The sequence below is a fragment of the Parus major genome, chromosome 2, assembly GCF_001522545.3.
Source record: "Parus major isolate Abel chromosome 2, Parus_major1.1, whole genome shotgun sequence".
In the NCBI taxonomy this organism is placed as follows: Eukaryota; Metazoa; Chordata; class Aves; order Passeriformes; family Paridae; genus Parus; species Parus major.
Window position 1 is genome coordinate 23240653 of NC_031769.1, and position 26375 is coordinate 23267027.

The window sequence follows — 26375 nt, forward strand, 5'->3', positions numbered from 1 at the left end:
CCCTTTTTTTTCAGCCTCACAAGATCAGAATGCTCACTTAAAAGCATGCTATTTTCCCTTGTCTTTGAAAGATGGAGACAGGAAGAATGTTTAGTAAATATGGATTAAGGAGGTTATTTTTTTAATTTGTGGAAACTATTTTTCATAATAAAGAGTGGTTTAAATAATACCATACAGCCTGTCTTAAAGGGTGGACACACTGTATCCCTTCTCATTACTCACAGTAATGATTTTCTGCACAATTAACTGTTCCTGAAGTAACTTTTTTTTTTCCTTTAGATTAATTCAGTTTATATTTCCTCTTTTCCCTGACTGCAGCTGATGCCAACTAATAGCTGACCCTGTGGAAATAATAGTGAATTTTCCTGCAGGATTCAGAAGCCAGCTAACAGAAGCTTCTGGAAGAGTATTCTTCTATTTGCAAAGGGACTTGTAGCACACTGTTGAAACAGAGTAAGATTGGTTTCATTTGCACTGGAGAATTGTTTTAATGTACAAATAGCCTGAACTTTCTGCAGCTTTTGAAAATAAGTTGAATATCACTTACTCTCCTAGTCAATGAGAAGCAGGCTATTCAGCAACAAATAGAAAACCAGTTCAAATGCAAAGGAAACAGAATTTAATGAGGACACATTATTCTGAATAATATATGTATGTACAGTTTTGTAACTGCCTGACAGATCTGTTTCTATGCTTGAGAATTATGTCACGTTAAATTACTTAAAAGAATGACTTTATTCTAAACCCCAAATGTATTTTCCAATCTGACATACTGCATTTATCACTTTTCATGCCAGTATGGACGTCTTCTCTTGTGAAAGTCAACCCAAATATAAAACCTATTTTCTATTTTTTATTATTTTTTAAATAAAACAAGCATGGGCAGCATCTTGGACCAGATTCCTTCTTGTGCCTCTGCCAATTGTTTTTTAAAAAAAGGTTTTATAGTGCATTTTTTTAAGCTATCCCTTTGTCTTTGCATTCACTGATAAGGAAAAAAAAGTAATTAAAACTATCCATATTTTCCAAGGAATTATTACTTTAATAAAAGAAAAAAGAATTAAGAAATGGGCAATTTGGAGCACCCCAAGGAAAGGGATTGTCACTCTGAAGAGAAATTACTATTTTAAGACAAGGTGGCATAACCCTTTGCTACTCTTGGAGTTGCTGGCATTTCCTTCAATATATTATAAAGAAGAAGAAGCAGCTTTGGCATTTTCAGATGCTTTGTTTTCCTCTTCCTCTATCTTCATATACATCTAGGAAAGAACATATACATAGATATATATAACACTTGTCCACAATGCTGTTTTTCTTTTCTTTAAAACATGTTGCAAACATGCAAGCAAAGCAGCAGCTCTAAACACAATTCTTCAGCCTGAATAAGATCTCTAGGGACGTATTTGCAACACACTGATTTTTGACTAAATTTTTAGTATGTGTAGTATGTCTAGCATTTAAAGGACAGCACAGGTTTGAGCCATAAATAACATAATGGCTAATATGGCATCCTGCATTGCTGCTCTTTCTGTACAGATACTTCAAGCTTCTCATATTGTGTAACAATAATGTACCTGATAGAGGGTGGTGGTAACTGAGTCAGAGCAGTCCAGAGTACAACCCTGTGCTGAAATGACTGGAAAGGCTTTGCATCCTTACTGCCCTTTAACAGCTGGCAGAGCAGAAATTTGTGAAACCATTAATGAATGATATGAGAGAAACAACATGGATCAGAGGAGAGGATGATGATGTAAAATTATCTTCATTTGGAGTGAAAATTAAACTTAAGTTACAGTTTTTAGTGCAACACTTATGAGCACTAAATGTTTATCTGTAAAAGCTGGCTAAACCTCTTGCTCATTAGCTTTGGCAGACATCTTTGGATTTCTTCTTTATGTGGAAGAACCTGTTCAGTTTGTCAAAGGATTCATATTTAGTTTAAAAAAAATGTCCAAGGGTGAGAAAAGAATCAAACCAAAATGGCTTAAAAGAATCTGCTTAATGAAATACCAAAAAAAAAGACAATCCTGTAACTTCCTGTGAGTGTGGAGCCCAGAGATGGAGCAGAACAGTTTCCTTAAAATCTGATTTTGTTTTTCCTTTGATTCTTTGGAGGAGCAGAGGAGGTGAGACTGCAAAAGACTGTTGTGAAAAGCAACTAATGGAAGCATATGAATGTAAAATTGCAAAGCCAGCTACCATCTTCCCTCATGTTTTGACTGAAATTAAGTTATAGGTCTGTCAGTCTAAACCCAAGAGATTCAAAGAATTTAATTATTTTCCAGTAGTATTTTTACCTTTTAAGAGCCGTGCCACATCTAAAATTTTGTAATTATTTAGACTCAAAGGCATATGTGCATGTGTGGATGAAAGGATAAAAAGGCTGATAAAAGCATGATGAAAAGTGGAAAAAACTATTCCCAGGTGTTAGGCATTGGCTAGTCTGCAAATTTGCTGGCACTGTCACTAGGATTTCTAAGAGCAAGAGAGAGAACACCAGCTACTTCTGATGAAGTTAAGGATTTGAAAGATTCTCAGTTTTAAATCTGATAATTAATATTGCTTTTGACTGATTTTGCTTTACATATTACATATATATTACACATTTATTTTAATAAATTTGTGAAATCATAGAAGTTCCATTTAGAAGCACTGGGAATAAGAATAAAATGACCACTTAACTAACAAATCTGCTTGGCTATCTCTTCTTTTAATTTGTACGAAGAGAGATTCCTGCCATAAACACAGTGCAGGCAAGTTTTTATCATTTTTCCAGTGAATATTGCTGATTATTGTACAGATGACTGCATGCTGAGTCTGTGAGATTTATTCATAAGTAATCATTACTTTGCACTACAGAGTTTGCAATTACTTTCCCAGCTTCATTCTCTGTTCTGTAGTGCTATGTTTCTCCCTTACACTGAAATGGAAGCATCCTACTGTAAGGATCAGTATTGACTTAAGTCATCCTTATTTATTTATTGCTCAGAGTGCTCCTTCTCAGCAGGTCAGGAATTGGAAAATTCATGAATGTGGTCCTCATAATCTGAGTAGTTTGCCCAGTATCATGCTTAGCAGATTTTGTGCTATTAGTGAAAACTTTTTTCAGTTTCCTTTTCAAAATATGAAATATGAAAAGAGCAGAAAAATTGGTCTATGCAAATGAGTTCTTTACAAGTACAGAATATGTTTTGCAAAGTTTAAGTTGAAATCTGAACTGTCACAAAGTTCAAGTTACCTTTTTGTTGCATTTATTCCTTTTTTCAGAGAGGTCATGTACCAGCAAGAAAGTTGAGAAGGAAGACGTGTAAGAGGAAGAGTAAGAAAATACATACTTTATGAATGGTATTTTTTACATCTGGCTTTAAAAATCTTAGGGTTCAAAGTGAAAAATTCCAAGCAGAACAAAAACATCATTTGCAATTCAGTGTTGCTTTCTCACTGACCAGCTTGTTTTGACAAGCATGGCTGCATGTTTACATACATAACTTGGACACACAGTTGAAGACATAACCTAAGATATAACAAATTTTTTGTAGCTTAAGTACTGCATGCTAATGCAGTCACATAAACATTGTGATTACTCAGCCAACTGATTATAATATTGTTAAGAGTGTGTATTTTTTCTTTTCAATTATAAAAGAAGCAAAAACCATGGAAAATGAGATATAATAGGCTTATTACCAAATAAAGCCTTGTGTGCTGTTCTTAATTTGTAAGAAAGATTATATTCACAATAGATTTATGGCAGCTATACCACAATTACAGAAACTCTAGTGTATTCACCCTTCTTATGCCAGGAAGCGATATACAATAGGTGATTTGAACAAAACCAGGTCTATGAGACATAAGCACAACATGCAGTGGCTTTCCTGGTATTTAACTCAGCAGAAGTGTTTCTGTGGAGTTTCCAGCCAGAGCACCACACAACAAGAATTCTTTTGCGATAGAGACACTGCTTACTCAAGTACTAGTCTGTTAGTATTTCAGTGACTATTTTAACAACCACTGATAATTATTCAGCTGACCATTTTCAACATTGCAAAAAACCCCACCCTAACTCCCCTTGGCACATGTCTGAGGGGTCTGGAGACCATGCCACCAATTAAATTTCTTTGATTGAATATTTAACCAATTCAGTAGGAAGTGCTGATGTTTCAGTGCCCTATTAAATTAAATTGGAATTTTCATTTGAAGCTGTGTTTGAAGATCTTACCTTTTGTTTTTTTACACTTTAACAAAACTGGGGTAACAAAACAAAGACCGGAGACTTGAGGAAAAGTGGGGGATTGGAGAGTAAATGGTGGAGGAATTAAGGTCTCTTTCCTTCCATAACCCTCTCAGTGGAATCCAAAAACAGCCACCAAAACGTAAATTGTTCTGGATGCAAAAGTATCTGTCTTCCAGCTACCACGTGAGTGAACATAGTCTGTAACTTACTGTTGGTGGTCTTGTTGTGGCTGCTCAGGAATGTGCCGAATAACTTCATAAACCGTACTTAGCATATCCTGGCCTGTGACAAAGTCAGGGCCAGGAACAGATTGACTTGAAACCTAAAACCAACAAAATATATTCCTACTGTAAGTACAAATATGGAAAGATTCAACAGAAATGAAACTGTTAAAGTAACTTGTAATTTTTTAATCTTTTTGTCAGTTTTGCTTGTGGATTGAACAGGTAATCTCTGCTAGTATATGTTTCATTTTGGGTAAGTTGTCATCACATAAATAGGAAGGCAAAGAATAGTTTTAAATTCATTTAGCCCCTTAACAGATTTAAGATGCAGCTTTTGCATTTAATACAGCAAATATTTTATATTAATATATAAGTCAAGAAAGGAACATTTAATAAAGAGAAAAGCAGGAGAGCAGACAGTAAAGAAGCAGAAAATATTCAGGGCACAGGTTCAGCGTAAAATTCCCAATGACCTGTCAAAGAGAGAAAAATGCATGGAATTTCCATAAATCAAGTAATACTGATTGTTCAGCATGTTAAGTATATTAATTTCCTCTTATGTCATGACAACAGATTTACCTAGACTCCACATCCATAAGGAATTACCAGTCTTTCTGCCTATACCCAACCTCCAGTTCTTCATTATCTCTACTTTCTTATTTTCCCCTTTCTCTGCTGACTCAAATGAATCAGTGGATCAAATGATGACTTTATCTGCAATGCTATACATGTGAATAGCTGAACATAAACCAGTGGAGCTTCTCCTGTTCCTTGAAATTTTACTGGAAATTATAATAGATTTCATTGCTTGTACATCCATCCTGTCATTCTTCTCTCACTGTTCTCTCCCTCCTGACCCACTAAGGCCAGCCATGATCCTGCAAGAATGTGATATGTTGATATGATCAGCTTAAGTGATTTAGAATCATAGAAGGTTTGGGTTGGAAGTCCCTAAAGATGATCCAGTTCCAACCCCTCTGCCATAGGCAGGGACATCTTTCACTAGACCAGGTTGTTTGAAGTCCAATCTGACTCTCAGCACTTCCAGAGATGTTGCATCTGCAACTGAGGCAACTTCTAGTTGCCTCACCATCCTCACAGTAAAGAATTTACTTAATCTAAATGTACCCTCTTCAGTATAATATCACAGTGTCCTTAAAGCTGTAATGATATAGGGCCTGATCTCTAAACTTAATAAGCCTCTTACTGGCACAAACTGTAACAGAAACAGTTCAGCTTTTCCAAAAGTCTTTTATCTCTGCTGCTGTAAAAGTCTTTCCTCTCCACCAACATTTGTGACAGCACTTTAGCCCTATAAATGTGTATTTCAAACATCTAACTCCATCAGAGAAGATAAAAATTAATCTATGTCTGGTTTTTTACATCATATGAGTACTAATCATAAAAACAAATCAGGTGTGAAAATGTGACCCTGTGACCGTGCTTTAAGAGCTCTCCCTTACCTGACCAGACTGATGCTCTTCAAAGGCACAAGATTACATTGCTGGAAATTTTCCCAAGCAGAGGGAAACTTTCATCTATTTCCTCCCAGTTTTACCATTGCCCCTAAATTTCATGGCCCTTTTGATTTTTTTCCTTTGTCCTTTTACACCATATCAGAAGGACCTCCAACTGCTATGCAGTAATGTCAGCAAAAACACAATGCAAGGAAGCAGCAAATGTTGCAGGATTTTTTTCTGCTAGCAAAATTTCTTTGCTTAACTCCTCTCCACAATACATGAAACAAAAAAAAAAAAATATTTTTGTGAAATACAGCCGAGACTTGCCTTACATTTACACTTTAAATAACCCCCTGAGACCTTTCTGCACTGCCAGGGCTGAATGTTGCATGAGCAAAAATATTAGGGTCAAGGGAGAAAATGGCATCCCAATAGTACACTTGCCTGTGTGACACAAGTGGTTCAGTGCTACCCAGTTACCAAACAGTACTAATATTCTTTTAATATTCTTATAATATAGGGTATTTGAATGGAGATTGCTGTCTTTAGAGCTTGGTTATTCCTTACTTCACTATGTTTATTATGAAGTACTGAACTAGTAACACAGGAAAGAAAGAGCAAGTACTGGGTAAACAATAGCCATGAATATGGTGTCATACAGACATCCATAAAAAACAACAGAAGCAAACCTATAGAAGGACTCTGGTACAGATATTTAGTATACCAAGAGAAATAGAAGAGAAACAGTCTGTTTATGATGTAAAATCACATACCCTAGAACCACTGGTAAGATCTGGAAAAGTGATGAACTCATATATCCCAAAATCATCCAAAGCACTTTCATGTCCTAAAGTTAGAACAAAGATTAAAAAAAGAGCTGTAATATGAACCTGGAAAATAATGACTGGCAAGGTATTTTGCCCTAATTTTTATAACACCCAAACACTGTTTATGTGATCTACTTTAGACCACTTCCCTGCCAAGCTCCTAAACTGGTGTGGGGCAAGGCAGGACAGCTGCAGAGCTGGTGTGCTGATTTTGATGGACCTTCTGTGCCTAACTGAGTGTCCTACCTTCCTAAGCTTCATATACGTCCCTATTCTTGTGCATGTAGCAGTTTGTGGTTTGCTCTGATGCTTTGGTAGAAAGGAATGGGAATAAAAGTGATATCTTTCCAAAGGATGGCTGGTCTCTAGCATCTCCTGCCTAGGATCATGAGGGAAGAATTGTGGAGGGAAAAGAGGCAGTGAAAAAAACCACTCTGGGTCCTGGTAAAACTGAGAAAAAGCAGTACATAATATGGTAGAAAGTTATATATGTATACTGCAATGCCATTAACTCATTATTTTGATAACAATTGATGTCATGAATATTTTCACTTAAAATCCTCCCATGATGTATCACCTCTTACTGCTAGTCCAGAATAACACTGATATAAGTCATATTGGTGACAAAGGTGGAATACAGGTATTCCAATCCTAGAATACCAGGATTAAAAGGTAGAATTCAAGACAACAGTACATACTGCTATGAGCTCCAGGCATGAGCTAAACCTATCCTGACTTCTCATTTAGGTCTTATCTTAATTAAGCTATCATAGAGGTGTGCAACCCAACATAAAAACATACTTTTCTTCCTTTCCCTTTATTTTTTTTTCAGTATGTGAGGATGCTGTTTTTCTTTTCCAGGAATGGACTTATATCACACTTATTTCATTACAATTACCTGAAAATGCCTGTGCCTTTCTGTAATCAGCCTCTGCCCTAGAAAACATAAACATGTTTCTCAGTTTGACATCATAAGCCAAGGAAAAAAATTAAATATGATAAAATGCACTTCTCTGGATGGAAAGTACTTTTATACTTAAGATGAATTATTTTTCTACCTGCTCTGTAGCTTCTGTTGTATCACTGAAAAGAAGAAGAAGAAAAATATTATTGTTTTTGCTCCAATGGTCCAAAAGAAGAGCCAAGCTGTGCTTAATTTTTACATACCTTTATGTGGCTGATATCTTTTCCATAGAAATAAAAAGGCCATAGCTAGGATCAAAAATAATGAAATTCCTGTTATTACTGCAAGAGAAGACAAAGATTTTCCTTTCTGGGCCAGCTTTTCCAACCCTGTGACAAAGAAGATGAGTACTGTATTTAGTTCCTTGTTCTTGACTATGTGCTACAATGACACTGAAAAATGCACTTTTAAAAATTATTCTGAAGCTAGTAAACCTGCATAGAGATACAAAACACGCAAAATGCAGGTCTTGTGAATGGGTAATATTTATTTTTCCCCACAGATTTCCTGAATTGAAAAATCCATGATACACATATCAGTGAAGACTTCAAAGCAGATTAGTGCTTAGAGCCAAATGAAAGTCAGTAAGTGTAACCAAAAAATTAAAGCATCACAAAAAGGAGATGCATATTATAACTTGAGGTATAGAGACACTGAACTACCAAAAAAAAAGGGTGAGGGAGCAACTTGTGCTAGATTGGAGGGAAAGCCTCCTAGTAGTAGCAGCTACAGAGCAGGAGAGGACAAAAGATCCATTAGACTTTTTCTAAAGATTTTTAGATTACTGAAAGTCTGGTTGTTTATCAAACCACATCAGAAACCAATAAATTATCACAGAATAACAGAATCAATTAGGCTGCAAAAGACCTCTGAGACCATCAAGTCCAACCTATGACCAAAGATCAACATGGCACTAAGTTCCATGTCCAGACTTTCCTTAAACACCTCCAAGGATGGTGACTCCACCATGTTGTTTGTATTCATTTCTAAATATATTCAAAATATTTCTTTCCTTTGCTCAGGTCTTTTGCTAGGATATGCATTAGCAGGACTTTTCCAGCAGGATTTTCTGATACAACACAAACACAAATTGCATATAATTACATACTTAAAAGCACAAGGGAAACATTTGTAGTGAATTGACAAAGACAAGAATGTAAAAGTTAGGAAGTGCCAGACATATTTGCTTGTGCACTCTTAATTTTCTCCTTTTGCTCTGAATTGTGCAGAATTAATGTAATTAAAGGACATGTCACAATCCATACAGGAAAATTAATGTTGTGTATTTGCTAGTGCCAGACTTATTAGTAAAATTAAATGTGTATTATTTAGCTGGATGTGTTTCCAGTAGTTGATGAACTCCTCTGCAGAGGGCTAGAACTGCTTACACCTACTTACACCTCCATGTAATTCACTGGCATTGTGCTGGCTACATGTGCAGTGGTTTTCATGGAGATTAAACATAAGGATTTCTAGCCAGATGTGTCCTAAAGATACGGGAAAATAGATCACTGCAATTTCACTGATTTTTTTTAGTAGTCCTTCAGTGTACTGCTTTCCTTAGGAAGAAAAAGCCCAAATGCTGGAGAATCAGATGAGTCCTTAAATTTGTTATTTAAAGTGAGTAATTTCAAACATAGACTCAAAAAATCACATCTCCATAGATGTGGAGTGCAGTGTAGAAACCGAAGACATGCTCTTTGCATGCATTTAACACACTCAAGCTGAATAACCTTGTAATCTGAGCAATGATTGGTCTTATTTTAGAACCTTGGCTGAACTTAGTGCAACTATTGATATAATTGTAGCTTATTAAAATGTTTTCCTGATGATTTTTAGGATTAATTAGGCAGCTGTCTATAGCACCACATAGGTGAGTTTCTGTCCCATGGGGTAGTTGTGTAAGGTCTTCTGAAAGATCAGTTCCTGTTGTTACTGAAAATGCAGTTTCCATACTTTGAATGCCATAGTCCAGGCTCTGTAACTAGGATTATGGCATAAGGAAAAGGAATATGGACAATATTCATAGTCTTTACTTAGTATGTTTATTCAGTTGCAATAAGAATTCAGCCTGAGCAGCACTGCTGAGAATGAACTGTGTGTGAATTCATCTCTCCTGGAATCAGTCAGTGCTGCTCTGCAAAGTATAGCCTTGACATCTCCATTTAGTGCTATTTGAATAAACACTCATCAAGAAAATCGCCGCAGAGGGGGAAAATTTTCTTTTTATATTTTTAAATACACAGGATAAAATGTTTTAACAAGATTTAAGTAAAATATTTGTAATTAGGAAATCTATTATTTTAAGTGCAACTAAACATGAAGCTGTGGAGTCTTCCCTCCTTTTAGGCCTTTGAAAGGAAATCTAAGCTGAATATCATATCTTACATAAACTTCCTGGAGAAAGGTAATGTTTATTTCTATTGATACATAGTTCTGGTTGCATTTTCTTTCACTACTAACCACAATATTTGGTTTTTGAGTGCAGTATTCTTACTATGAAATTGCAACCTGTCTTCCAGCATACTGAAAGCCCTGGATTCACGATGAATCAGTAAGCAGCCTGAATCATGGACATCTCTTCTTGTTTACCAGACTAACAAATTTGTTAGCTCTTTGCTCAGCACAAGTGAATCTGCTTTGTTAAATTTTCCAACAGGCAATCTAATCTACCTCGTTGAACATTAATAGCATATGTTCCTTATCTGGGAATACTTGTATCCATCTGTATTGAGAAGAGATATCAGACTTCCTCGATATCTTATTCTTTGCTCTATTCTTCTGGAGATTTTCTGAAAAACTGCTTTGTTGCCATTGAACACAACCATACAGGAGCTGAGGTTATAGCGTATGAGAAATAAAGATTTATGTTCTTCAGGATCTAGCAATCAATCCAGAGATCCATAAATATGACAAGAAAATAATTTACATGAACACTGTAATAAAATCCCACAAAACTTCAGTGTCTTAGTGGTTTGTGTTCCAAGCTGTGTCATACTGCAAGTAAAACCTGTATCCCTCATAATGTCCAAAAGCCCCTTTACTATACTCTCAGCAAGACCTAAATTTTGATACATATTCTAAGAATGACTTCCTTTTTCTGGGGCTGATGCTCCAGAATCAGATGTTACACTTTATAGCAATGAAGTTACATTCTTACCTACAGACATAACAACAACTGTGAAGTGAGTTTCATCTCGTTTCCCAGTCACGTTGTTGAAAGCACAGCACATGTAATCTATTGTCTTCTGGGCCACTTGATCAGACACAACTTCCAGATGGGGTCCATACTTGATTACTTGAGTGGTATTGTCATCCCTTTGAATCCATGAATAAGTATTTGGTGGATTTGAATCTGCTGAGCAGGCAAACAGTACAACTTCCCCCACGTCAACTGTAAACACTGCTCCTATATTCAGACCTTTGTCTGATTTGACTCTAAGTCCATAAGGTCCATCTGCATTGGAAAAAAAGGGAAATAAAATGAGAAAATCAATGTATATGATTAAAATTTAATCAGAAGTGTATCTCTAAAGTTAGAATATTCTAAGTTAGACTAGCCTTTAGAATGGCTAGCATTCAGTCATTTCAATGAAAAGGCTTTCAGTTCAAATAACTAGATCTGTGCTAGGCTTAGCTCAGGCTACACCCACTTAATACTGGTCTAATTGTTGTTTAAAGAAAAAGCATGGTCTAGGTATTTCTCAGCATGATAAAAAGAATAAAAACTGAAATCAGGTGGATTTCTATGAAATAAAAGAGCATGTCTTCTTCAGGATCATATTTGATTTTCTATTTCAGTGCCAAACTTACTGGCATAAGTAATTTCCCTACAAATTTAGAAGTGAACAAATTTGCCTTGTAATGTTACCTCCACTGCAATAATTTACAGTATAATAATTATTTAGGGAACTAACTTGCAGATATAATATTGAGTGGGGTGTGCGTCAGATAAATTCAGAGCAATTTTTCCATAAATGACTGCTAGAATAAACTGTAACTTTTTTTTTTTTTTTGTAGGTTTGTATGACTAAGTAATACTTTAAATAATTAGAGAATACTTTAATTAAATAATTTAAAATACTTAAATAATTCCTACTGTAATTATGCTTTTTTCAAGTCCAAGTTCTTGTGCTGAAAGTTGTTTTTCTGAATATAGTTAGAAGCATATGTTGCTCTATAGTCATGTGTTCATTACATAAAAATTGAGAAGACGAGTATTTTTAGTGTAAGCTGCATAGAAAATGAGAAGAGAAACAATATACTTAAAACTGGAAGGGATGTAGGAGGTAGGCAGAAGAATCCATTGTTCCATGGGATTCTTGCCTTTGTCACTGGAAGCGAATTTAATTCTGGTTAATAACTGGCAAGTCCAGATGCATCAAGAAAGTTTCTTAAAACTCTTGTTCTTTTTTATTAATTGTAAACAATTTATCTACTTCCCAATACATTTTCTGTGCCATAGTGTTTTATGTATTACTAATATTGCATAAAATGCAATATATTTAACTGAAATATTAGAAGAATACTTCTCATGCTGTTTTTACTAGAACATTTCATATCATTGGGGCTTTTACATCTTTACATTTTAAAATTATTTTTACAGTTATTTAAGTATAGAAATTAATGTAGAGACTATAATAATCAAAGTGTGCCTTACTAAATAACTTTTTCTAGTTAAAAAAAAACAAAAACAGAAAACCAAACCCCAAAAATTTTAATGTTAATTCCCTGAGGACTTACATGAATAATCAAAAATGTACAGAGCCAAAGAAGAAAATATGCAGAATATCTTTTTGGTAGGATCCTTGAAGGTCAGTAAAGCTGTCTCATACAAAATGGTGTAGCACAAAATGGGCACAATACTGTGCCCATTGCAGACAGTGGAATCTAGTAACATTTCCACCTTTCTGTGGTTGCTGGAAGAATTAAGATAATGTAGCTGGGTTTGAATAGGAAAATCCCTGCTACATGAAGCTGCACACTTGTATATTTCAGACTTTATTTCCCACCAGGAAATTCAGGACAATGTTAGAACGTTCTCTAATACACACTTTTATTTAGTCTTTGTTTTTTTTTATGAAACTCATTATTTTTCAAGAACACCAGCATACAGCACAATCCATTTTGTGTGCGCCTCTCTGTTTTTTCCTGTTTGTTCAGGCTTAGACAAGAGACTATAGACACACATGACCTCCATTTAGTCTGCTTTTAGGTAAATGTCCATATTTCACAACATAAACTTGTCAATATTTTAATTTTCTCTACTTATTTCCTAGTGGTAATCGTTTTGCTGTCTCATTTTAAGAAATGGCCAACATCATGCATAATTACTTGGGAAATGAAATACAAATTCACTTCAGCATGGATCAGTGCTGTTCCCACCTACATTGCAGTGGCCACTCTGAAAAATCATGGCTTTTCTTTAAGTTCTAGATTCTGGGCTCCTTCCTCACAGGCTCTGCAGTTCCTGAGTCACTTGCTTTATTGTCTCCAAGAGTCAGCTGATCCTGTAATGACCATTAGTGTGAAGTACAGATCTATATCCCACTATTTTGGCATGGCTGGCCTCACTTCAGCTGCATGTTTCTGTGGAAGGGGAGCTTTTCACAGGGGCCCACCTCTTACAGGTATTTACTTCCTTTTTTTTTAAGATCTGAAATGAGAAGGGATGTACCTGCCTTGGACATTTTTCATAAATGAAATAAAGCCCCTCACAAATTATTTATAGGCAGGAACATACTTTTTTTTTTTTTTTTTTACTTTTCAAAGCAATTTAGTGGTTCTTCCAATCCAGTTCTCCATTCTTAGGAGAATTAGTTTTTATTTTCATGAATAATATGACTTTGACATGTGTTAACAGGGATTAATGGCAAGAAGAGCTGAGTGGTTTCCATGTCCCCCTTACTGTAGTGGGTGGTTTGCCACAATTTGCAAAATAATCAGAACGGAGTTCTGCTTTTCATCATTAACATAACTGTGCAGCATAAAGAGATAACAGTGAGAACTGTATTTTAATGCAAGCTGCAAGTTGAAAGAAATCATTATACAAACACTGACACATGCTGGCTGGGGAAGTAAGTTTGAAAAAAGCAGAGAGGTTATCTTAAGAAATTGCCAGATTTTGGCAAAATCTGGAGAGTGGCACTCCTTGCTGAAATCAACACAAGGATTGGGTAATCCTTCTGCTTTGCCCAGAGCAGTATTTTGCCCCTCCTGGGCATCATGCACATCAGGGTCCCAAAACAATTGGTAACTGACAGATATATACAGCTTCAAGGATGATTCTGAAAAGCAGGAAATTAACCATTCTCTCCCAGGTACTAAGTATATTCTATCTTTTGGAAGACTTGAGGAAGAAAATCCCACTTAGTCTGCTGAGTTCAACTCCATCAACACAGTACAACACAGTACAACGGTGTCCTGCAGCCTACAGGAGAGCAGCTTCTTCCAGGCTTGAAATCATTTGTTTCTGAGCCACATGACTGCAATAGCCATGTTCCAGGCTGCATTATCATCATAACTAATGGAGAAGCAGGATAATATTAATAAGACATGAATTAAAAACCACTTTTCATACTCAGTAAAACCCACAATGACAGCCTTTGTGGATCCCTCAGCTCTAGTTTCCCTCTCCAGTATTCTCTCCAGAAAACTGCCTCTTGCCTTAGTAAAACCAGTTAACTAAATGACGTGTAAAATAATAAATCAATCCTTCTGAGTTACAATTTACTGCTCTGTGGGAGTATTTCCAATTGCTCCTATCACTACGAGACAGTTACAGTTTCCAAGCAGATGGCAGGTATTTACCGTGAGTGACCTTTTCTTTATCACCTCCAGTAACTCCCCCACGGCAATGACATATGGCAGAGAGAGATCCCGGGGCCTGCTCTGGATTGTTATTGACAATCAGGGGCGGGGAGACAAAGTACTTCTGCAGGCAGAGGTTGAACCAAATTAGGTGACTTCATATAGCTCAGGAAGGCCCCAATTCCCATCACTTGGGTATAGAGAATACCACAGATATTTACAGTCTTTCAGAGTTGCATTGTTTGCTCTTAATATTTTTTTTTTCAGATTTTGTATTATGCACAAAGCATACCCACAGTTCTGATGAAGGATATTCTGAAAATGCATCTACAGTAATATTTACACACATGGAGAAAAAGTTAATCTCAAGGTTTTTGATAGAGCTGTATATCACAACCATTTAATCAGCAAAAGATTTAAGAAATGTGGATACTTCAGTTGCTTTGAGATTTTAAAATTCTGGTAAACAATAGGTTAAAACCAGGTTTCTAGTTTAGAACTTGGAAAGATTTTTCAAATTTACACACAAAAATGTGTGTAATTAAGTGAGGAAGAAGGGAGGAAGCAGTACCAGAGCTGGGACTGAAGGGTACACATGTCAGAGCAAGTGTCCCAGACACCTGTCAGTGCGATCAGTGCTTAGGAGACAATCCTACGTGTAACAGGGCAGAAATTCAAATCTCACACGGCTGTGCAACAGAGTTGTCTGAAAGGTATCAAGAGTGGCAGATATTTTTCTAGCCTGACCCAACTTTATTGCATGGAAAGAAGGCTGTCAGGCTGGATACAGCTGGCTGCCACGTTCTGTGTATTCTTTGAGGACAGACCTGTATAAGGCCAATTCACAGCTCATTAAAGTGAGAAAAGAAGTAGAGGAACTGCATTTATACACCTTCAGGTCTCATTCTTAGCACTTTAAGCACATAAGTGAGCTGAGATTGTGACTACAAAAGCAGGTCTATAAAAATGTGGTACCTTGTTGAAAGAATGTGTTGGTTTTGTTTTTTTTTTAAATACAGTAATGATAAATTAAAGCTTTATCAATGCTGGTTATTTCCTAGTTTGTAATAACTCCTCTGTCTAATGAAATGGAAGCTCAATTAATATTTTCCCTGTTTAGGACTCTTTTCAACTGCTTCTTCAAGTCTGCACTGCTGTCTATTTTATAAGCTACACATAAACTTTTATCAGCTCACATCTAACAACGTCCCTGTTAATCTCTACTAACTTAGGCAGCCTTTTTCTCTTCTCCTGGTGCAGTGTGGAGACCACCCCCTGCTCCTCATTCTTTAGATGCAAGTCATCCCCTTATCCAAATTTTCCAAATTATAACAAAAAAACCCCAAACAACTAGCAGCATAGATAATCAGAGATGAAAGGAGATGAAAGGAGGAGGAGGAAAATATGAAAGCTAGAGATGTAGGAGATGTAGGTTCTGAATATGTTGGTAGTGCAGTCACAACAAGTTGAGCATGGACGGCCTACCAGCTGCCAGAGCCTGGAGAAAGCAGGAATGCACACCAGCCCTTGGCTGGACAGGAATCCAGTTCCAGTCCTTGCAGTGTTCCTTCCAGACCGGGCCACTGGGTAAACTGGCTGGATCTGAACAGGACTGGTGGCAAAGTAGGTCCTGGCCTTTCAAATTTCATCTCTCCTCTGAGAAGGATAATTCAACCCCTGAGGACATGAGGATTAGAGCATAGCAGGTCATGTACATGTAGCATGTGCTACTTGAAAATTGAGGAGGCACTGGGAATTTCTGACATGGACCAAAATGACAAGGCCCTAAGATTTATTGTATAATTGTTGAATGGTGATTAAATCAATCTTTTGTTTCCTCCAACTCAATTAATTTATTACTCAGGTGCCTTAATTTCCAGTCAAAATACCTGGCTACCTTATGGTTTATTCTTCTGTAAAAAATGGTCTTTACGCAACTCTTGCTCCCTCCTATTTCCTGTTTGATGTGGAATGCAATCACTTCTTTCAGCTCTAATTCTGTTAAGCCTGACTGAGGTCTCTGTGTCTCTTCTCCATTCCTGTCTTTCTTTTTTTTCCAGTTCAAGATCAGCATTCTGGGATCTGCAGGGACTGCATGAAGTACTGTACATGTGGTGTTATCTTCTGTGTGTCATCAGCATTCCCCTTGTTTCCTCATTGGAAGTCCATTGCCGACTCCCCTAGAATTGTCTTTTTCATGCCTGAATCATGCTGTTAGTTCATAGATATCTAGTGATAGCTCAATCACCTAGGCTCAGTGCCTTGATATTTTCTAATCAATCTTGATCTTATCAGCAGAAGTTCATGTTTTTTATTCTCTGAAAGGGCATGCCCTTTTACTTTTTTATAGCAAATTTCATCCCAGCTCTATTACTCTGTCAAGGTCATTGAATCCTCCTATTTAATGTCATAATTGAACTTCATTGAGATACTCCCTGTCTTCTTTCTGGTGTCATTAATGGAAGTATTAAAAAGGACTGTACTTGAAATGATCTTGAGGAAATCCACTAATACCAGTCCTTCAGCCTGGTACTTCCTGCGTTTAGCTTTTTGATACTATTTGGTGTCTCCATTTATAACAACATTTTCATGTATAATGATCTCATTATTTTTTTCCTTTGAGTCACATCTGAAGACATCTGAGGAAATCTTTAAGTTTCTATTTGAATTCTGCAGATGAGACTGATCTTCACATCTATACAACACCGAATAAATTTTTTATCCTGTTTTAAGTTAGAGCTATTACAAACAAACTCATTCTGAATGCAAGCTCACATACAATGTTGACTCAACTGTTTTCTGCCTGTTTTCTTTGTTGGAGTCACACCTTCCAGCAAAATCATTCATACAAAGATATTAATGAATATTTCATATACTCACAATATATGGTCGGTGCAATTATCTCACTTTCCATTGCACTGACAGGGTTAGATACCAGACAGCTGTAATTCCCAATGTCTTCTTTTACTACAGGAACAATTAGAAGTGTAGCATTGTTTGATGAAAAGGTATAATTAGGGCCAGCATGAAGACGTTTCCCATTTTTCATCCACTGGTAAGCTACCCTTGTACCTCTATCCACAGTACATTTTAGGGTAATATTCCCTACATACTCCACTACTCCTGAAGATGGTTCAGTATGTACAGTTGGCTTTGTGACTGGAACTGTAAAATAAACACATATGAAGAGTTGTTAAAGTGACAAGCCATTATATTACAGTCCTCATGGTCAAGACCATTCAAATAGCAATCATCATTCTCTCTGGAAATTACTAATACTTCTAATTTTATCTCTTGGAGTTAAAGGTTAAAAAAATAATTTTCTCAGCCATATTCTCAGCTGGTGACTGTAAGAGTTGTTATGGGACAAAAATAAAACCAGACTGTTTATATTACTGGTAAGATGATAAGGGCTGCAGTCAAGTGCACCACTGTCTCTTGCCTCATATACAAATCACTGAGTCCAAAGAAATGAAAAGAGCACAAAGCATGGCACTGCCCACCATGTGTGACTTCTCAGCATGACTGCCCACACCTTTTCCCACACTGGGCACCACTGAAATCTGGGTGATTTGTCATGAGGATATCTGCAGACTGGGACAGGTTTGGGAGTTAAATGGTAGCTACAGCTTTATCACCTCAAGACGTCATTCATCTCATTCCTTCCAAGGCTAATAGTTACAGGGTTCCCTCTGTATAATCCATAACTTACAGAAGCCTCTTGTCATCTTTTTAGATAATTCTTTCCCATTTCCACTTTTCTTTTTTTATTTTTTTTTTTTAGTACCTAATGAAAAGAGCGAAGTCTAAAGAGGGAAATTCAGTACTTTATGAATTCAGATCTGGGCTTCTTTTATAGACACAGGGCTACAGTCACCAGCAAAAATTAATGGCTCCTCTTTGATACAGGAGGTAAAGTTGTTCAGAGGAAAATACTATTGGAAATTCAAAGCATCCTCATGATAGCACAACAGAAACTTATAAAATCTTATTTTTTAGAAGTCTGTCTAATTTAATATTAAATGTTTCTATACCTCTTCAGGTTTTTACTTATGATATAGAAACATCAGTTGATATACTAACTTTGCATAAAGATGACATATTTTAGTATTCCCTCCAGCAGCAGTAGAAAACAACATAACTTAATTGTAAGCATTTATTCATGTATAGTTGCATAAAATGAGACACCACTGTAACTGGATACTAAGAACTAGGACTTCAAAACTATTGTAATTTTATTTTTAAAATGAAGATACTATCTTTTACTAACTTACCATCAACAGCTACTTGAATCTTTTCACTTGCAGCTATGGTCCCATTTCCATGGACATTGACTTTTACAATGTAGTTGCCTTCATCACTGAGATGTAATGGATTAATCCTCAAAGATGCATTTGGTGGTATAAGGGTGAACTTGTGCTGGTATTCCAAGTCTGGAACTACTCTTTGATTTACAGAGCCAAGCAAGTATTTTGGGTTACTTTGAGACCTCTCAAAAAGCCAAATTATCTGGATTTCAGAAGCTGTAGCATTGAAATCATAGTCAACAGAAAGATGAAGTGGTTGCCCCTCAATACCATGGATAGTATGAGATGGTACTGTCAATTTTAAGGCAGAACAAATCCCTGCACAAAAATGAAAGAACAAACAAATAAACAAACCCAAAACACAAATGGAAACCCCAGGAAACTCAAATGAGAAATTCTCACAGTGAAAAAACTCTCAAGGCTAAAATTTACAGTTTTTGCATGGTAATAGCTAATTAAGACTAAATTCAAGAAACAATACAAAGCTTGCAAAAGTCAAGTATTCCAATCTTAGGGAATTGGCAGAATTCAGCTTTGCTGTTAGTATTCACAAAAGTGAAATTTTCAGTCACATGATTAATACTGCTTTCCAAGAATTCTGTCTCTGTTATGGTGCAAAAAGGCCACTCCACATCCATTTCCCATATGTTTTTTAAAATAATTTTTCCTTGTGCTGGCCTAAGACATATTTATAAAACACTATTAAAGCTTGTCTTGGGACTAAGTGATTGATTTGCATACTAACTTTTCCACGGCGCTCATGAGAACAGCAACGATGTAAAGAGTTGACATTAATGAACAGATCTCACAACACCATTTTAACTGATAGGACTTTAGAGATAAAGAATTTAAGCCCAGAGAAAATGAACAGCAAAATTACAGACTCATTTTGGATGATCAATTTGAAATATTAAGGACACAATTTTTCAAAATACATACAAAAACATATTAGTATGTTCAAGATGCAATTCCAATTGACTCAAGTTGCAGGTTTGCTCAGATTTGTGCTCCATACTGCTGGAAAGCATGCTGCAAGTGTTAAAACACCCTAGAAAAAGGCAACCTCTTATAAGTAAAAAATGTAAAAGCTATGATTTAAGTAAACCATCTGCTACTGCATAAGAACACACTGAGAATGCACTGCCCTCAACACGCAGTGCTTCCACCATGCACCATCTATTCTCCTCCTGCTAATGATCATTTTTGGTTGGGCTTGATGAACCTCGAGGTCCCTCAAACCTGAGATTCTCTGATTCTTGACATGCTTCCAGATACCTGTAATGAAAAAGTAACTTCTCAGCTGATGTACATGGAATGTGTTTCTACCTGGGTGGGTAGGGATGGGCAGAAGGAGCAACATATGAAAAATGTGACTGTGCTCATTAATACAATACAGAGTTAACTTTGTTTCTTAAATTTCCTTCTTTTATATCATTATTCTTTACAACAGTAGTCAGTAAAGGTTCATTTATGTCTAATTTCCTAAGTTATGTGACAGAAAAAAAAAATCAATTCAGTAGCATAATGTGGTATCTGTATATGTCTTTTGAGTTAGAATCATCAAATTTCAATGCACAGTTGTTTGCCACGAGGTAATTGCAAAGAAAAGTTCTTGGGCACGAGGGTGGGGACACAAAAAAGGGGAAATGGTTGCAGATTATGCAGTAATGCCAGTAATTAATGTCAGAGGTACCCAGGAAGGGCGTGCAAAGTAGCAGAGCAGAGATGGACTGTGAGTGGACTGGCTCATGGGTAGCCAGCAATGCTGTACAGAATCCACCCCAAAAAAGTAATTTTGGGGCTGGCTTCCTTTTTCATGAAGCTGAGCAATATTACACTCAGCTAAAGACAGCTCACAGCATTTCTGAGGGCATGGCAGGGAAGCCAAAGGAAAATGCTGCAGAATACTAACAGGGAAATCTACAAAAAGACAGTGAAATCCTTTGACAGAAAGTCTGGCAAGCCCTCATTAATGGGGGCTAAGGAGGAAGCAGGCAGAGGGCTTCAGGCTACATGGACTTTAATTTGCAAAGGACTGGCTGAGGTTCAGCTGAGATAGGAGGAAAACAAGGTAAAAAAAAAGAAGAGGAAGAGTTTAGAAAAATGTGGAATGGCTTAAGTGGAGGATATATAGGACACAGATTTTTAAATGCTTAACTTTCTAGATGAAAAACCTAAAATGGATGATGCACATCAAATGGAAGCCTGCTCCCCTACCCTTTTTTAACAGTAATTGTAACCTGCCGTTCTTGCAATTTTCTAACACTGCACAACTCTTCAAGGCTTGCTAGACTTTGGTTAATAGGACACTAAGTATTTTATTGGTTGTTCTAACACTTCTCAGACATCAATATGCTCCCTGACAATAACACAGTACAAATCAGATTTAAACTGCTGTTGTCCACTTGAAAAAGAGTAACTCCTCAACAGAATCCTTCATGAAATATTTAATGCTAGAGATCTATTTCACATAATCTACCAATTATAAAACCACCTGTTTCAATATTTAGATGAACTGGAATAAAGTCAAAACCATCTCTCAGATAGATAGACCTGTAATTAAAAGATCTGTCTATGTACTTACTCATTCTTTAAGTAAGATGCTGTTCAGTTTTTGGGTTTATTTAGCTTTCAGTAGGTGATTGTGCTGTGGGACATCATGTCAATAGCAAAAACAGTGCAATCATGAAGTATGGAAAACAAATATTTCTCATAGATCTGTTTGTGCAAAAAACTTAGCATAACCTAGGCCAGTCTTGTGAGCACCAGGAAAACTGGAACCACCAGTATGGAAGGTAACAGCATAATACTGAAAAGAGAATCAGGGCTGGAAAACTTACTTTCTTTGCAGCTAAAAACTGCTGGAATATAAAATGCAAATTAACTTTGTTCCACTTGATTCACAGGGAAAATTGGCTCTGTGTAATGTCATGGAAAGATATTTTGATCTGCAATTAAGGAAATTATTTAAGCTAAGACCAGAGGTGGTGAGGGCAGAAACCCCATTTCCCCATTTTCCCCTCAGTCCCTTCAGGAGTGGCTTTGTATATCTCCAGTTCTTGTTCTCTCTGGATTTCCTGGGGTGATTTTGTGGAGTGCCAACATCCCACAGGAGCTTCCCCATGGCTGGTAGGGCAAGGGAGAAGGCAGGCTGAAACCGGGGCAAATCATTAGATAATGGTGTTCTGTCAAAGGCAAGTGTTTTACAGGAGCAGTGATGAAAGTATTCTGGCCTCAGCAGAGATCACATCTTCTGCAATCTGGAATATTCTTTATTGAGAGGGTTATCCTCTTCACCAAAAGTATTGTCAGGCATTGGAATGGGACACCCAGGGAAGCGGTAGAGTCACCCTCCCTGGTGGGGGGGCAACTTCAAAGATGTGTAGATGTGGCACTCAGGAACATGCTTCAATGGTGGAATTGGCAGTGTTAGGTTTATGGCTGCACTTGATGCTCTTTAGGGTCTTCCCCAGCCTAAAGGGTTCTATGATTCACTTGTATTAGACTAGTTTTGATTTTTAATTTAAACTGGAGACTGTTACGACTAATCCTTGAATTAATGTTAACAGCAAAATCAAGCCTTTGTGTCAAACTAAATTCATATTTATCAGGCCCAAATTCCATAAAATTTAAGCTTATCCCTACAGCTTTACAAATATAATACACCTTTTTCCAATATGATGTCACTCCAAAACCTAATTTTTGTATCATGATCGTAAGGGCTGAACCACAATGACCTCCATTTGGAGCTCAGTGATCTGTGCTTTGCTTCCATCTCACTTTGCTATCACCAGTATTAGCAAGCACAACAGTGTTGTTGTTGACATAAAACAAGGGCTGCAGTTTTAGTTTAAATAAAAAACTATGACATAACTTTTGAGTTTATGGCATAAACTGAAACCTGCCTAGCGAGGTTTCAGCATTTTCTGAATTTAACATGCACATCTCCTTGTCAAAGTGAGTTTGGATTCTCAACTGCTTTTCACCAGAGGGTTTATTTAGCTCTTCAGCTCTCCTGAACTTGGTGCAAAATGTCACTAGATCAGTGAAATATTTTTTTTTTTTTCCCTTTTTACAAGTATGTTTATTTGTGGGAAAAACCCCAAACCTAAACAACCCAGATGTAACGGTCCAGGAAAGCTGCAATTTCTATACCTCCATTTATATAATGGAAAACTTGGGCATAGTCTTCCCTGGATTGGTACTTTTCCCCAAGATAAAAGTTCCACTGAGCTTTGTTACAGGGCTTAATTTTATTTGCTGAGGTCAATGCCTTCAGTGGCCTTTGTGTCATGTCTCCAATGCACCAGATTCCCATCATGATATGAAATATGAGCAGCACATTTCCCTTACTAGAAAATGTGTATATCAGGGTAAGGATGTAAGACTTCCTGGTGAATAAACCTGTACCCTAAAGCATTCTGCTTGCATGACAATAACTCTTGTAGGATTTAATTGAAAAGTACCCAAAAAAAAAAGTGGTAAAGTAGATAAAGCACAAAATCACTGGTTTTTATTGACCAAATAATTTTCATTTTTAAAGAAGAGATCCAACAACCATCATATAAAACATCAATCATTATGAAGCCAAAAGTCTTGGAAAAGTATTAAGCTCAAAATCAAGGGAACTAGGTGACTTTATAATAAGCTGGAACTGTGAGGTTCACAAAGAAGATAAAAGTTTTTCCTATACATGAATGATTAGAGGTTGCACTATATTTATACTATTATATATTTCTTCTGTTGACATTTACAAAACCAAATACAGCGAAAGGTAATTACAGTAGATTGCAGAAATAGGTTTATCTAACATTTGATCACAGGATATTTCTGTCAAAGTAGATAGAACATCTATTTTTTATCTACTGCATGGGTAACAAAAACTGCACCCAGACACCAAACAAATGCACTATTAATGGGGAGATATTCTTCAATTGACTAAAAGCTCAATTCAGTTTCAATACCAATTATATTTAGATACATATAAATTAATCATAAAGAAGTGAAAAATAATGTATCACTGTTGTCTCAATAAATTTTTAAAGAACTGTGTAACAGCTTCTGTATAATCTTTGGCTTCTAAGCCAGCCAAAGCTTCTGTCCAGCCTTACTTGTTAAAAAGAATGCACAATGTAGATGTTACTCAATAAAATGTAACAGTATGTATTTAATCAATATCCATGTTTTTTATATGTAGATTATGTATATTTAATCAATGCCAAGTTTTACACAGAGATTATGTATAGCATACATTTTTGTTCAGCTGCTAAAACTTTAGCTTCACTCATAAAAAAAGGTGCCACTACCTGATGAAAAACTTTTAGGCTACCTTCCTGAAATCAAACATCTGACAATACAACATAAATATCTTTAAATTTATAAAGATAAATCTTACAGAATCAATTAACATTTCCACAATCGCAATCAAATATAATTCATACTGTATCTTACCTACAAGCAGAAAATACAGTTTGCACTGTAAGTCCCAAAATAAGTTGGCTAAAGGGCTCCATGAAAGCATCCTGTCCCACACAAATGCCACCTTCTCTGCACTAAGCCAGGGCTTGGACCTGCAGCTGCTGGTTTATTTGCTAGGGAAATCAGCAATGAGTTAACAGGTCCTATCCTGTCCCCTGCCTTATGTGATTTGAATATGTGTATACAAAGAACAAAGGAGTGGAGCACCTGTTAGATGAGGACCCATCTTCATTGCCTCTGACTTTATCATAACCCTTCCCCGCAAGTCACAGCAAATATGACACAGAATGTAATAAATGGGGCACACAATACAAAGTACATTTAATTAATAGGAGTAAGTAAACGCACCAAGTGAACAGGTTACACAGTTATTAACTTCCTTTAGCTACAGTTTCATAAAAAATACTGTGATACTACATGCTTAATTCAAAATAAAATTAGTATTCAGAATATTTTTTTCAGAAGTTTTCTAATTACAGCCTCTCATTTTCTGTGACAAAAAATATTAAGCAGCTGTTAAAGAGCCTTACTAACTTCTTCTTAGCACTTTCATGCCCATAACTTTTCTGTATTTTTTTCCTCAACATAAGTATAAGTCAGCAAAGAATTAATTCCCTTTCTCTAAACAGCACGTGATGTCAAATGCCTCTGAGACATCTTTGAAATGAAAATCCTATGGCTAGAGTGGACAGCTTACTACAGCTGTTAACTGCTGATTATTGTTTCTTCTGGATTAGTTTACATCAGTTTAAATTAATATTAATGTAGGGTTTGGATTTTGTCCAAAGCTGTCACTCACCATACAAATCAGCAGCCAACTGGACAAACCATACTATTACCTGTGCAGTAACAGTTTGCAACAGCAAATATTAGCAGTGACAGAGATAGTTTAAGCATACAAAACCACACAATATTTTTCACTAAACAGCTTTTGGGCAGACTGTTATGGATTAACAAATAGACTAGACTGTATCCTGCTTTGTGCAGGAGCAACTGGTAGGAAGGAATTGGCTCCTCCTCATTGTGCGCTAGGAGCAGGGGTCCAGCAAGATGCTGAGCCCCCATCAGAAGGGCTGAACACTCAATTTTTGCCTTAGTTAAAGAAAGCTGAAAACACCCAGATGCTTCCAGGTCCAATATAAAAAAAACAAGGGTTATTCCCAGTTAATAAAGCAGAAGTAAGTGGTCCCCCCAACATATGTCAGGAGATGAAGAGGGTATTTCACTATTCCCAGAAGCTTTCTGGGAAAGCTTGTCCTGCCCACCTGAATGTTGTTGTTTATCACCTGCTTAATCCACCTAACTGTAGGCTTGATATATCAAATTGCAACCTTTCATAAAGCCTAGGATAGAAATTATTATCTATTTGATTTCACTATGAAATAAAATATTGGTCATAGGCTCTAATTAAGTTCTAACTGAAATGATGGGATGTTTAATATTGGAATAAAACCTGTCTTGGCACTTTAAATGCCCCATATGAGCAAAGAAAATAATACTAATAAAAGGAACAGATTAGCACAGTAATGTTTTTCAATTGTGTCCTGTCATTTCCAGCATTTGAATATATTCTTGATGTCATTAATACACCACAAATTTTTACACGAACTCACACAAATGTCATGCATGTGAAAAATGGATTTTTTTTCTTGTAGAATTGTAGTTTGAGCTAGTTGTTAAATGGCATTTAGACTTAATACAAACCAAACCTCCGTCCTTTTCAATAGAAGCAACTACATTAAAGCAACACTATTTGCAGCACCAACATTCTGTAAATTTTAGTTATTTAATTAATGAGAAGTAACTTTGTTATGCGCTAAACTTGTTCGAGGTTTTCCACAAAACAACGACACGATATTCCCAACGGCAGCCAGAAGTAACGAGCTCCTGCTAAAGGCAGCAGGGAGGGACGGTGGGTCCGGACCCTCCCTTTGGCAGTGTGTGGTTTCAAAGACACCGGCTCGTACCTGCCGTGCCCTGCCCCAGCGCCGCGGCAGCTGGGGCGCTGGGAAACACGGGCAGCAGGAAACGCGCGGGGCTGACCGCCGGGCACTCGAGAAGGGAAAACACTCTT

General features: G+C 36.7%; 1 protein-coding gene across 3 annotated transcripts; it reads right to left on the reverse strand.

The window, feature by feature from the left end:
• On the reverse strand, positions 1-24471 carry HEPACAM2 (HEPACAM family member 2). Of its 3 annotated transcripts, none has more exons than XM_015649163.2 (10): positions 24275-24471; positions 18791-19141; positions 17397-17681; positions 10867-11163; positions 7910-7954; positions 7801-7825; positions 7641-7678; positions 6689-6762; positions 4441-4553; positions 1-1259 (listed from the first exon to the last, which is right to left on the reverse strand). In XM_015649163.2, exons 1-10 carry the CDS (start codon positions 24342-24344, stop codon positions 1250-1252), a joined length of 1308 nt encoding a protein of 435 aa, XP_015504649.1. In that variant the 5' UTR covers positions 24345-24471; the 3' UTR covers positions 1-1249. The 3 variants fall into 3 exon arrangements, with proteins under 3 accessions (XP_015504649.1, XP_015504639.1, XP_033367739.1); XM_015649153.2 differs by having other exon boundaries at positions 7910-8035; positions 24275-24467; XM_033511848.1 differs by lacking the exon at positions 1-1259 and having other exon boundaries at positions 4437-4553; positions 7910-8035; positions 24275-24468.
• Between the last annotated feature and the right edge of the window lie 1904 nt (positions 24472-26375).